This window comes from Scleropages formosus, chromosome 1 (assembly GCF_900964775.1).
Source record: "Scleropages formosus chromosome 1, fSclFor1.1, whole genome shotgun sequence".
Taxonomy (NCBI): domain Eukaryota; kingdom Metazoa; phylum Chordata; class Actinopteri; order Osteoglossiformes; family Osteoglossidae; genus Scleropages; species Scleropages formosus.
Window position 1 is genome coordinate 24,411,882 of NC_041806.1, and position 12,741 is coordinate 24,424,622.

Below are 12,741 nucleotides of genomic sequence, written 5' to 3' on the forward strand. Positions count from 1 at the left end.
AAGCAAAATATTTCACACAGGGGTCTGCACTAAAACAGAAAGTCACAGGAAGAAAAAATAGGGCCAAAAGCCACAATGTGCATACAAACATGTCTTGTGAAACAGATTAAGGAAAGATGTAGCATGGGCACAAAGTACAAGTAGTTACTCATTCAGTAACTCAGTATCTTCTGGAAAAACAGGCTACTGTAAATGACGAAAGTAGTAAAATGAACCTCTATATCAGCTTCAGACATGTTTGAATAAGTCTATCATTTCAGTAAAGAAGCACAAAGTGGGTGGAAGTTCACTGTGTTACTCAAAACAAAAATCATAAGATATAAAAAGAAACGTAAATCACAGTCTATGTTAGAGCAATATAGTGTTAAAAAGTATCTCAATATGTAGCCTAAAAAAAATTACATACCTAGGTAACAGAAGCCCATGTATTACCTAGAGGTGCCTGCTAGAGCACAAACTATATGGGACTTGTCTGTTAAACAAATACGGTAAAACTGCAATGGGAGTCTTTGTTATTTTTGCAGCATCTCAGACAGCTCATACGGCTGACATAGAGCACTCTCGTTACTCTTAATGTAAAGCATACACCAACCAATTTTCAATTTACTTTTAAGCTAATTACATTTCAAGTAAATTATATGAAACCAGGGGGGCGCGGTGGCGCAGTGGGTTGGACCAGGTCCTGCTCTCCGGTGGGTCTGGGGTTCGGGTCCCGCTTGGGGGTGTGCCTTGCGATGGACTGGCGTCCCGTCCTGGGTGTGTCCCCTCCCCCTCCGGCCTTACACCCTGAGTTGCCGGGTTAGGCTCCGGTTCCCCGCGACCCAGTATGGGACAAACGGTTCAGAAAATGTGTGTGTATATGAAACCATTCAAGTACAAAACAGTACAACTTTTCACATATGTGAACATGCACCATTCTGGTCACAACCCTAGTTCTTGCACCCGCTATTATAAAGTGTAAAGCTAGCACAGAAGTGGGTTCCAAACATCTGGCATGCTCAGCTAAGGGCTGAAACCACGGCCTGTAAAAATCAAACTATAAAACACAATCTATAAAAATCCTCTATAATAGTGACGTGTAATGAGTAACTTTTTTAGTTTTTTCACTGATTCATATTACTGTGCAGCAGGTTTCTTTACCTTAGAGACGCATCTTCCTGTTCAGTTTTTGTTTACTTATATGCTGGAGCTTATCGAAGCATCTCATGATAGGTATCGGACCCAAAAGTTCTCTCCTAAGGAGCTGAAATGGGTTTGTAGAGTATTTGAGCACTTCTTTCTGCCAATAATTCCTATTTTTTTAAAGGACACAGAGGCACTCTTGCTGAGGCACTCCTACAGAGTTACAATTCCTTTATAGAAGAAGCATACCCAAATAGGGACATGTGAAGAGTTTTGAGAGGTCATAGGCTATGCTCAGTGACTGCACCTGTTCTCATTGACTGAGGAGGTTTCCCCTCCGTTGTCATAAATGTATGTATAGTGTATATTTTATCCTTTGACATGAAAATAAGCATTCTGAATGAGGAAAGGAGGATTACCTGTAGCATTAGCACATGAAGATGTATAATGTATATATCTCCAATGGAACAAGGTGATTTATGAATGTTTAGGGTTTTTGATGTTGTTTATTATTATTTTTACTGGCTGAAATATTTATTGAATAATGAGAGGTTATTGTGCTGCTCCATACTAAGAACAATTTATGTGAATTACTCAGATCTCGTGGATCATTGCTGGGAAAAGACTACAAAGTACACAACCATGCCCCCCCCCCACACCTTTCCTTGGGAAAGCCCCAGCAAGCGCGCGCAGGCCCGAGACCTCACACCGGTCGGACCCTGGGCTGCACGTGTAACTATCCACAGGATGTTCACCTCGAAGCAGCGGCATCCCCCACCCTCCAGTAAAAAGACACCTGCGGGGCACGTTACCGAGGGTCTGTGACGCGTTACTGTCGGACACAGTTCATGGAGATCAGATCGCCGTTTCTAAAAGCACTTAAATACAGTTGTTAATACTGATGTATAATAGCAGCTGGTAAACTGTTGAGCTGGACACTGGAGCTTTCTGTGGTTCCCTCTGGTGCATCGATTATTTAACTTTTAACTTATACACGCAAATCAAATTGCGCGTAATTACGCATTGAACCAAATGAATTGTCGCTTCCGATACAAATGGGATATTATATAGACGGCAGAAACTACTCAGCATAGGAATGATGATGTATTTCTTTAAACTTCAGTAAAGGACACTCCTAACATTTTCCATTATTACAAAATACAGCCAAACTTGTGACGTGATGTTTCAGAGCTCCAGATCGGAACTGGAAACCCCAAATATATTGCACTTTCTTAAATATAAGCCTAAGGCAAGGTCATATCATAGTAAAGTCGCTGTGTGTTTAACAGGTACTCACCGCAGCCCCGGACCAGTCTGTCTTGCAGAGAAGTATGGAGAGAAGAAGCCAGAAGCTCTTCACGGGCACCATTGCTGTGGTGCAGATCGGTGACACTTCTTATTATTTACCAACGTGCAGAAGTGTCCGCAAAGGACACCGATCGACTGCCTCGGAACTGATCAGTTCGACTTGTGTTTTAACGGAGCTTATGGTCTCCGTTCGGTTTCATCTTTGCTCCCCAACGCCGATGTGACTTTGTACGCTAAGAAACTTCTTGTAGGTCCCTCAACCACACCCCCCTTGAAACTCACCTCCCCCGCTTAGACAACTCACTGTGTCTAAAGAAGCAACACTTGCATTTCTTCATTGCTTGCTGAATGTTTCGCCCTCATCTTAAACCATTTTAGACTAAGTCTTTATTCCCTATTGTTTTATTTCATTTTTGAACCCGTTTTGCTCTGGATAGGCGGAGGGGGGGGGGGGTCGCATCCACACCTGGCGCGCGCCTTGCTTGCCAAAAAAAAAAGTCGCGCACATCTGGACGCAGGCGATCGGAGAAACTTTGCGGCGCCGCAGTAAGTATTTATTTACGACGCTGTTGAATATCATCTAAGGGATTATTGTTGCCTGTCTTTTAGTTGAAGTTCATGACACACACACACAGCTGTCACTCTCGCCAACACTCGACTCGTCCTGCTCGCGAGCGCAGACACTCCAGGTTGGCATGATTAGTTTGTGCAACAGATGCCGTGTAAATGCTTAACTCTGCTGGTGCGGCGGTGCACAGATTGGTGTGAAATGCCTGTCCCAGGGTGAAATGCACTAGCCGTGTGATCGCACTGGACGAGTAGCGGGCGGTGGGAATGAAATTCGAGGTTCGAATGGACGGGACGCGCTGGAGAGAACGCACCTCATGGCAAGTACACGTTTCGTATGTGTGTGTGTGTGTGTGTGTGTGTGTGTCACTGTCCTGCCTCTTTGTGGCCTGCGGATTGTGTGCAGCCTCCGGTATTTGTTAATTTATTAATCTAAGTCTGGTCTCTTTTTCAGGTTTCCGCTGCTGTGTTTGTTCGTTCTCCTCGCATCATGCGAAGTGCACGCGGTGAGTTGTTTCGTTTTAAAAAACGTCTCTCCGCGCGCCGTCGTCGTCGTTTCAAACGACGTTTGTCCCGCTGCGTTTTATGACAGGCTCAGAATTATGTGCGTGAACTATGTTTTGCAAGGATCTGCACGTGGGCCAAAGTTTTTCGTGCGAACTCGTGCGGCATTGAGGCTGGTGTGTAGGGGGTGTCGACGCGCTCCGGAGCTCCTCCAGCGCGCGCGGCGAACACTTAACCCCTTCGTTGCCTTCGGCCTGTTGCGCAGCAGTATGGAATGGTGTCCGCTATATCGCTAATAATCGTGGGGCGGAAAGTGCGTCTTAAATTAAAGTGTATACAGCGGGACTATATTTCCAATAGAAATGATGGAAAACGTTGGTAATGCGAGCGGATCGTTGCTAATTTTCCTTATTCTGCCGCGAAAACTGGTTGTCGGTCGTTAACAAAACACATTTATTTAATATTAAAAACAAAATGCCAAAGGCAAAGCTAGTATTTCAAGAAGCTTTGGCTTATTATAGAAATAAAAATATATATATTTAAGATGCTGTATAATCAGTGTATGAACAGTGTGGAAGCACAGAATAGAACGCAGGAGTAAGAGTCGACAAGACCTCGGAAACACGTACTGTACTGCGAGAGATATGTGCTGTAACCCTACCACCACCAAATTTCTATTTTCTTCAAAGGAGTCTTGTACATTTTGAGGTATTATTTCTTCTTTATGTTTTTAACATTAAAGATGTACTCTCACTTTAAGCACCACCCTCCCTCTCACTTGGTAGGGATTTGCAACGTAATACAAGGCTACTGTATGTTCTTCAAAAAAAATCTTTACATAAATAAAATAGAGGACTTTTTTCCTATTATATAGAAAGCAGGACTTTTATGTGTTGTTTTGACAGTGTCCTCACGCTATAAATATTTGGATTTGCTGAACACAACAGCCACGTCATATGATTGCTCAGAGTGACACTGCCTAACTGTGCATCCTGTCTAAAATTTTGCTAATTGTAACATACTACCCCATCTATTTGCTGTTATTTCTTGTCTGTTTTGGTTATTTTTGCCTGAGATGGGAGACAACATAGTAAAGTGTTGTGGGAGATTGTGAGACAGACATAAAAATAATGTAATATTTTTCCAAGTAATGTTCAAGAAATCAAGGAATGTTCATTTGTGGAACATCAAGGAATGTTCCTCAAATGTCATGACAAAGATTGTAAAATTGTTCAACTCTGCTTCTTTTTATGTGTTAATTTAACTCAAAAGATATTGAGGAGCAGCATGGTGGTACAGCGAGTGCTTGAGCAGTTCAGGCATGGGTTCGAATCTGGCTAAGTTTGTGTGGGGTTTGCATGTTCTTCCAGTGTCTGTGTGGGTTTCCTTGAGGTACTCTGGTTTCCTCCCACAGTACAAAGACATGCAATGTAGGTGAATTGCTGATATTGAATTGTCCATAGTGTGTGAATGGCTACCCTGCAATGGACTGGCATCCTATCCAAGCCAAGGTGTGCCCCTCCACACAAGCCTTGCACCCATTGATTCCAGGATAGGCTCTAGACACCCCTGACCAGAACAAGCAGTTAATGAAAATGGGTAGACTGATTAAGAAAACGTTGGTTGGATTTACTCAAAATATCCCTAATATTTATGGAGATAGATTAATGAATGAAAGACCCATCTAAATATATCTATATACCCTAAATATATGCTGTTTTTAATCATATTTTTTAACCATATTTTTCTGGATACGGCAGAGTAGACAATACCTTATAGTAAAATTCCTCTGTGAACTGTAAGTACTGGTAATGACAGTTGCGCTGCCCATTCTCTGGAAGATAGAACTACATGCCAGGATTTATGTGAATCAATCACAAGAACATCAACTAAAGCACTAGAGTCTAAACTTATTCTGTAGCATATACTGAAGAAAAGGTGCTTATCTTTTTCTCGTCATCTGGTTTCTGTTCTAGAGGAAAAGCATATGACACGATGCTATCACTGAGTTTCCTTTGTCCAGCCACAGCTGTTTCAAGATTCACTTCTGTGAAAAATCATTGCTGCTCCAAAATTAGTTTTCCTCAGAGACAAAGTCTTCACACCAGGCATATGGTGAATTGATGGACCCGTTTTATAGTTTCCTGTATTACATTCTCAAACACATTATTTTGAACATTGCAAAATTTATATACACATTCATCCAAAATAGCAAAATTTTATTTCTACAGCTTGCCTAAGCAATACTGATGAAGGACTGACTGCATAACTTTGTTGGTATTTACATTACATTTACATTTATTCATTTAGCAAACGCTCTTCTCCAAAGCGATGGACATCTCACAAAAAAATACAATTTGTGCATCACATCAATACAAAGAGAGACTTAGATGCAGGCACATGATTCTGAAGTACAGTTAGTTTGTTGCTTTCCACCATATGAACCAACGTACATCACACGAATAGCTGCAAAAAGGTTTGTCCATTAACCGATGATTCGTAATCACAAAATTGTAACAAACATTTACATCACATGAGTAGCTACATAATTACATAACACTTATAGTCACAAGGTATGGAAGTTGTATTGGGTTAAACAATTACATATTGACATGAATTTAAGAGATAATGGGAGAAGTGAGTCCGGAAGAGGTGAGTTTTAAGACCCTTCTTAAATGTAGAGAGAGAGATTCAGCAGCTCTGAGTGAGAGCGGGAGGTCATTCAACCTCATTGGAGCCAGAACTGAAATTCTTTGTGCTTTTGATTTTGGATCTTTTGTGCGTGGGACCACTAAGCGGGCAGAGGTTGAGGAATTCAGCAATCTGGTTGGGATTTGACGGGCCATACTGTAGATAATTTACAAATTAAAATTTCAGCGTTTCCTCATTAAACTATTTGCAAGTATAATTTTGTATCGAAATGAGAACTAAAATTCCTTTTACTGTTTAATGACAACATGGGTTTTTAGCAAAAGGCAGACCTTTGCAGTTTGTCTCCATTCTTACAACATTAATAGGCAAAACTGAGTTTATATTCTTTTTGCAGCCTCTGATTGTAATTGATTCCATGTCCATGAGGCTTCTATCCAGAAGCTAGGGGCTCAGCTGTTTGAAATCTTACCAACTATAGGACTGCCCCCCCCACCACCACCACCACCACCACCCACCCACCATCTCCTTAAGGGATTGTGCAAGGGAAGGTGGGGGCATCGTATCAACAGGAAGTTGAGCAAAGGTCTTGAGAGATTTATTTGGTCCCGTTTATGGGAATAAATTCCAAGATGTCTTTTTTTCAAAGATACATGCTGTTGGCAAAATCTCTGTGTGTTTTGATGTTAAATGCATGAAATCCAAAGGGGCGCGTTGGCGTGAAGCTCTAACTACAGAACGTTCCACCAGAGCAGCACTAAAATAGTCCAGAGTTCTTCATATGGTTTCCTAACTCCATCTTCTCTGCATGGAAGTGTTACTTAAGTAAGTAAGTGTACTTAAATCATAAAAAAAGAAAAGAACCCAGACAAATGGAAGAAAAACAAGCGGATGTTTGAATTTGGGTCTTATCCGCTCAATAAGGAAGACTGCAAGGTATTTTAATTTGTATTTACTGACATGTTTGTTTGGGGAAGCCCCTTCACGGGTTCCTCTGGACATCTGCGTGACTAGTGACGAGCAGGGCATCTCCGCAGGCCTTTGAACCTAGGGCATGCCGCCATAGGTGGTTTCTGATGCCAGCTGTCCTGCTGTTGCACTCTCACAGAGGCTTTTGGCTGAGCAAAGATTGCCTGATGAAAAGTGTGATTAGACCACCACACCTCTGTCGCATCTGGAGCAGGAAGCCATGGCTGCATACGGCTGAAGTCTAGAACAGGGAAGGCCAACAATGATGGGAAGGCCCCTATTGTGTTCGCCTTGATCCGGAAGGGGGGGGTGAACAGGGCGGAGGACAAGGGGGAAAAGTTCAAATAAGGACTGTGGGGCACTGCAGGCCTAGAGCATGTCATTTTTTGCCCAGGTGTGTAGCAGTACTTTGGGTGTCAGGGGGTACATTGTGGTTTTCTCTCATTTTGCATAGACCCCGTTGATCTAGCGACTTGAGCCAACCGCTCCTCACACCCAAGAGCGGTCGTGATTTTTTTCCCTTTTACCCTAGGCAGGGTGTCAGACTGCTTGAAACAGGTTTGCTCTGCCCTTAATTCTTAGTTTACTATCGCAGTATAGATATACTTTCCGTAAGGTGAAGTTCTATCCTGAGGGGATTGTGTTAGCAATTTATGGCCCTGAATTACAATTCAGTTTACCGTTACATTTGTTAATCTATCTGAAACTTTTCTCCAAAGCAACAATTATTTACCCATTTTTACAGCTGGGCAATTTTACTGGAGCAATTTAGGGTAAGAACCTTGCTCAAGGATATTATTTAGAGACAGGTGGGAGTCAAGCCTGAAATCTTTGAGGCCAATGGACTTTTGGGTCCAAAGGCAGTAGCTCTAACCACTATTCAACCAACTGTCCAGTTTTCAGTTCTTAATTTGTCATCTTTTACTTAACATTTGTCAGACGTAACACGCACTTAATGTTTCACCATATTAGCCACATTTTCTAGTCAACCTGGTTATCGAATGTGTAGCATCTGTCCACTTGGAGTTCAGCCTGCACCCGTTTTTCTATCCTGCTACCCATAAGGCTCCAGGTATGGAGAATGCTTTCCTGCCTCCAGACCACTGAGCTCTCCATCAGCATGAAGAATCTCAAGGCTTGTAATTATGAGGATTAATGCCTTGTGATCCAAGTATCCCAGTAACTCATTATTCCGCTCAAAGTTTTCTCCAAAGTGAAATAAATTATCTAGAAAATGTAAAATGGCTGCATGGTGTATTTCTGTAATGGAACATTACTGCCTTGGGTTGGGGATGTTTATCTCCACATCAATGCTCATCTCTTTTGTTTGTCATTGAAGGATGAATATATATATTAAAAAGACATTCCAATAAACTTTGCTGCGCGATCTCCTTCAGAGAATTCCCTAGAGGGAGATGAAAGTTGAAAGAAGCTCTTTTTGTTGGGGGGTGGGGGGAGACTGTTTCAAGTCTTTAGCCTCATCCATGGGAATGTGTTCTTACAGTATGTTAAGGCTTTTACTCTGAATGTATTGCCAGATGGGTCAGCATGGCTTCATTGAGCAGCAAACACTGGACCTCAGGAAGTGGAACCCAGTTAGTCACAGCAAACTGTTCTGTAGAGCTTTTTGACTGATGGAAGAGATAAACCCTAAGCAGCAGGTTTCATACTCTGGTCTTTACCAGATATATACTTCAGTTTTCATTTCACACAAGGATGGGACATGGCGAATTGCATACATATGGAATGTGGTATATGGTGACTTGGGTTTATGGTTATGGTGAGGAGATGGGATGGGATGTTTAAATAAGGTAATGTTGGGAAATGGATGTGATGAACTGAAGGGTAGGGTGACTTGATGGAATATGGGGTCTGGGTTTCTCTCTGGGATCCATGTCAGATTTATGGTGGGTAAATAATGATATGATGTGTTATATGGTGAGTTACTCGGGTATGAGATGAGTGTTTGATTTCATGGACAAATGCTATTTTCATGCCTCATTTTCCTTTTGCGCATGAGCTGTTGTGCGCAGACAAGATGCCATCGGCCTGCATATCCCCACTGAGAGTATGCGGGCTTCATCCACACTAGCTGTGTGCAGTTGTTTTCGTGGTTACATGCACAACATCCTTTCTTATAGGGGTCACAGAGGCCTCTGGATGCTCAGCTTTGCTATGCCAGGCACACCGTGGATACCATTTATTGGTTTAGTGACACTGCTGGTGTTTGTTATGTGGGAAATAAGGACTCTGGTCCGAGCCCAAAACCCAAAACTTTAGTGGCTTTTCTTTCTTAACAACTTTTCAAGAGATTTCAGAACTTTGCTGACCAGCTATGGAATTTATTTTAAATTGTACACCTTTCCACATAGACACTGTCAAAATATACATTCTGTGCTAATTTTCAAACAGTGAAAAAAATGTGTTTTGCTCGTTGTAACTTGCTTATCTCGAAGTTGAAGCGAACCTGTTTATTTACATCTCTGAAGACCACCTTCTGCATTATAGCAAATCTGTTTTGCTCTTCTTGTCATCCTTGCCCTGTTTGCTTATTCTAACTCTGAACTCCGAAATTTTGTTTAATAATTTCTGTTTTTTTCTAGAAGTGTGTGTATAAAATGCCACAGGCATATCAATTTAATTAGCTTATTTCGAAAGAAAAGGCTGTTCTGATGACATGGAGTCAGTGTTTGACGTCTTTACATCTCCTGATTAATGTTCTGCCGGGCTTCCAGTGCGGTGACTGTCCAGTCCTCCACGAGGTTGTGTTTTCCTTCCTTTTATAGTCTGAATGAGACGCTGTGCTCCAGGGCTGCTGCTTGCCCGTTTCCCCTTAGGAGAAGCTGTCACACACTTGGCAGGAGCGATAGGGAGACGGGGGGTGGGAGTAGGCGTCTGGTGACCCGTTTGCAGAGAGCGAGGCTTTTGCTTCAAACCCAAGCACATGCAGTACTGGTCATGCTGACTTGTGCGAGGTCTTCTTTGAGAAGTGTCTGCTTATTGTCACTGATTCCTGAGGGGACATGCAGGATCCTCGACGTCTTTTATGGCCATGTTCTGGCCAGCAAACCGCCATCAACATTTTGCATTAACAGGTGTTTGGCGTACGTTTGGCTCCTGAATACCTTCAGCATCACCCCAGTCAAAAGAAACTCTGAGCAAAACCTTGTAAAAGCCTGAGCTGCACTACATGTAGCTCAAAATTTATTTACTAAACTGCTAAATAGATTACTTCTTTTCCATTCACTTTTTGACAGATTAAAGTGTCAAGTTTCCATTTTAAAGACATTTTGTTTTGCGGGGGTTGGAAGGTCTGGGATGCAACAAAGAAATACGCACCGGAAGTAAAATTCTCAAACTGAGAAATATGCACAAAGAAACAAATTCACACAAACACAGACAGAAACACACAAACACAAATGCTCTCATACACAGAGAAACATAAAGTCACAAACACACATAGTTGCGGGAACACACACGCCAGCTCCTTACTAGTACTGCCCTCACATTTGTGTTCCATAATTTGCCCTAATCCTCCCCATATGGGCTCTCTTATGGCATTCCTAAAGCGAGGCCTACAAATTAATGGTATGAGTTTGTTCAGTCTAAAATTCAGTACAGCTGCCATTATTCCTGTAGCCGAATCATTTCGTCCTCAGACTCAGCGTTTCACTTTACGCTGTCTCATCGAGAAGCAGCAAAATTTGGATCACTCAATGTGTTGAGCTTTGCCAAAAGTGAAGGAATGGAGCATTTTACTTCTAAATAAGGTGCCACGTCCTCCAGAGATGGTTCTATTGGCACCTGTGCCTCAGTTCTGCTGTACAGCGGGAAACAAAACCATGATGGAACATCTGTGGCTGCGGGACCAAAGGTCAGTCATTTATGAAGAATCCTTGAGATTCCTTGTGCACATATCCAAAGTCCTTTCCTCTCACAGCTTTAAAGTCCTGACATTTTCTCATGGATGGAGTTTGCCGGATGGACTCCGCATTTTTTGGCAGCATTCCGTCCGTTTCCAGCCCCGTCTGGACCACGGGGAACGTGGGGACCTCACGACCCTGTGGCCTCCTTTCTCACACTGCTCCAACAGTGTTTGTCAATGTTTGTCTGCCCGCATCCTCAACTCTGCCACAAACACAACTCTAGGGACCACTGCTGGGTGGGCTCTATGAGTGGAATGCAGTGGCGTGTGTCTGTATGTGTGTATCTATGCACGCATTGACTTCACGTGCTCTTCCTTAGCGTTGGTGCAGTCAGCCAGCGTGTGTAGTGTATCTCCACCACAGTGTTACACTGGTGTGATGGAGGGAGACACACTAGTGTACAGTCTGCGTAATCACGGGACTTCACCTCTTTATGAGGGAATTAACAGCGCAAGTTTAGCAATCATGTAATTGTTGTCTTTCTTGGGCTTTAAAGCCCACATCAGTAGTGTGACTAAAAAAGGCTGGGCATTCAGAGTGTTGTGGCATCTCAGGAATGCTGCTTGGGATATCTCCCATCTGCTGGATTGGCTCGGCTCAGATCTGCGTTAAACATGCCTTCTTCAATAATCCCGTTGCTGCTCAAAGGACAGGAAACAGTGATACGACAGAACGGGACTCGGTGAAATAGAAGGAGGGCTGAGGACATAGTGGGTGTGTTGCGCTGGTGAAGCATGCTTGGAATCTGATGGAAAGTACATTTCAGGCATTTGATCAATTGTAAGGATATCAAGTGTTGTTTTAAGATATTCATTAATAACAGATCGAGAGCCAATGAAAACACTGCTTTTATTGATGTTTATTTTTGTCCTACTGTAATGCCATAAGAGGAGATTTCTAAACAGCCTTGAGTATCAGATTTTGTTTCTGATAGAAATAAATATTTACTTAATTTTATCTGTGAACTACCAAATTATTTCAGACAAATTCGAACTGTCCGTCTCGTTTCATAACAGAATTTTGTTTTTTGTAACCATTCCCCGCTGTGCTTTTTAGGTCCACTTTGGGACGTCACTATTAATGAGTGGGAAAAGTATCGGTGCTCCCACAAATGTTTTGGAGCAGTCTCTTAAGAAATGCCTGCACACAAGGGTGCGTGAGAATTTGAGGAAGTTATTTAGTGCATTTCTGGGCCTTCTGCTTTTTTTGCCAAGCTGCTCTGGACTGGTTAGGCTCTACTCGACACATGTTAACATGTGTGTTTAATACACTGGGACCAGAGGGCACACACCTGTGAGAGTGTTCGATTCTGGCCTTGTCTCAGTGGTCCACAGTGTCTGTATAAGTACTGGAGTCTCAGAAGAACACGGTGCCTGTGAGGTATTGAGGTCCAAAACTCGGTTCAGTAGTGCACGGTGTCTATGAGGAAGTTGAATCCCAACCTTAGTTTATAAAGGCAAACCAATTTTGCCTCTGACAAGTCCTTAAAATCCCCCCCAGACAGGATCACAGGACAGGAGCCCATCGAGTGGGTTCTAATAGTTCGCCTCTTTTCCTGCATCCTACCAAGCTCTTTGGCTCCTGGTCCATTTGCTCCAAGTACTGCATTCTTGCAGCCAAAGGACACATGTGGGCCGTTAGGAGAAGATTGTTCTTACCTTTTGTGCTGCAGTACAAAGCACCCCAGGCCCTTTTC

General features: G+C 42.7%; 2 protein-coding genes across 3 annotated transcripts in view; one reads left to right on the top strand and one right to left on the bottom strand.

Annotated features, from left to right (window-relative positions):
• The window catches only part of col4a1 (collagen, type IV, alpha 1), a 44,909-nt gene extending 42,252 nt beyond the window's left edge, over positions 1-2,657 (bottom strand). Inside the window, exon 1 of the mRNA XM_018749989.2 lies at positions 2,420-2,657. Within this exon, the coding sequence (XP_018605505.1) occupies positions 2,420-2,491 (72 nt within the window). The 5' untranslated portion in view covers positions 2,492-2,657. The remainder of the gene's footprint in view (positions 1-2,419) is intronic.
• Positions 2,658-2,760: 103 nt separating this feature from the next.
• Positions 2,761-12,741, top strand: part of col4a2 (collagen, type IV, alpha 2) — a 56,290-nt gene continuing 46,309 nt past the window's right edge. For both annotated transcript variants that reach the window (XM_018749987.2, XM_018749988.2), the window contains exons 1-3: positions 2,761-2,976; positions 3,213-3,317; positions 3,452-3,503. In XM_018749987.2, coding sequence (XP_018605503.2) covers positions 3,265-3,317; positions 3,452-3,503 — 105 coding nt within the window. In that variant the 5' untranslated portion in view covers positions 2,761-2,976; positions 3,213-3,264. The remainder of the gene's footprint in view (positions 2,977-3,212; positions 3,318-3,451; positions 3,504-12,741) is intronic.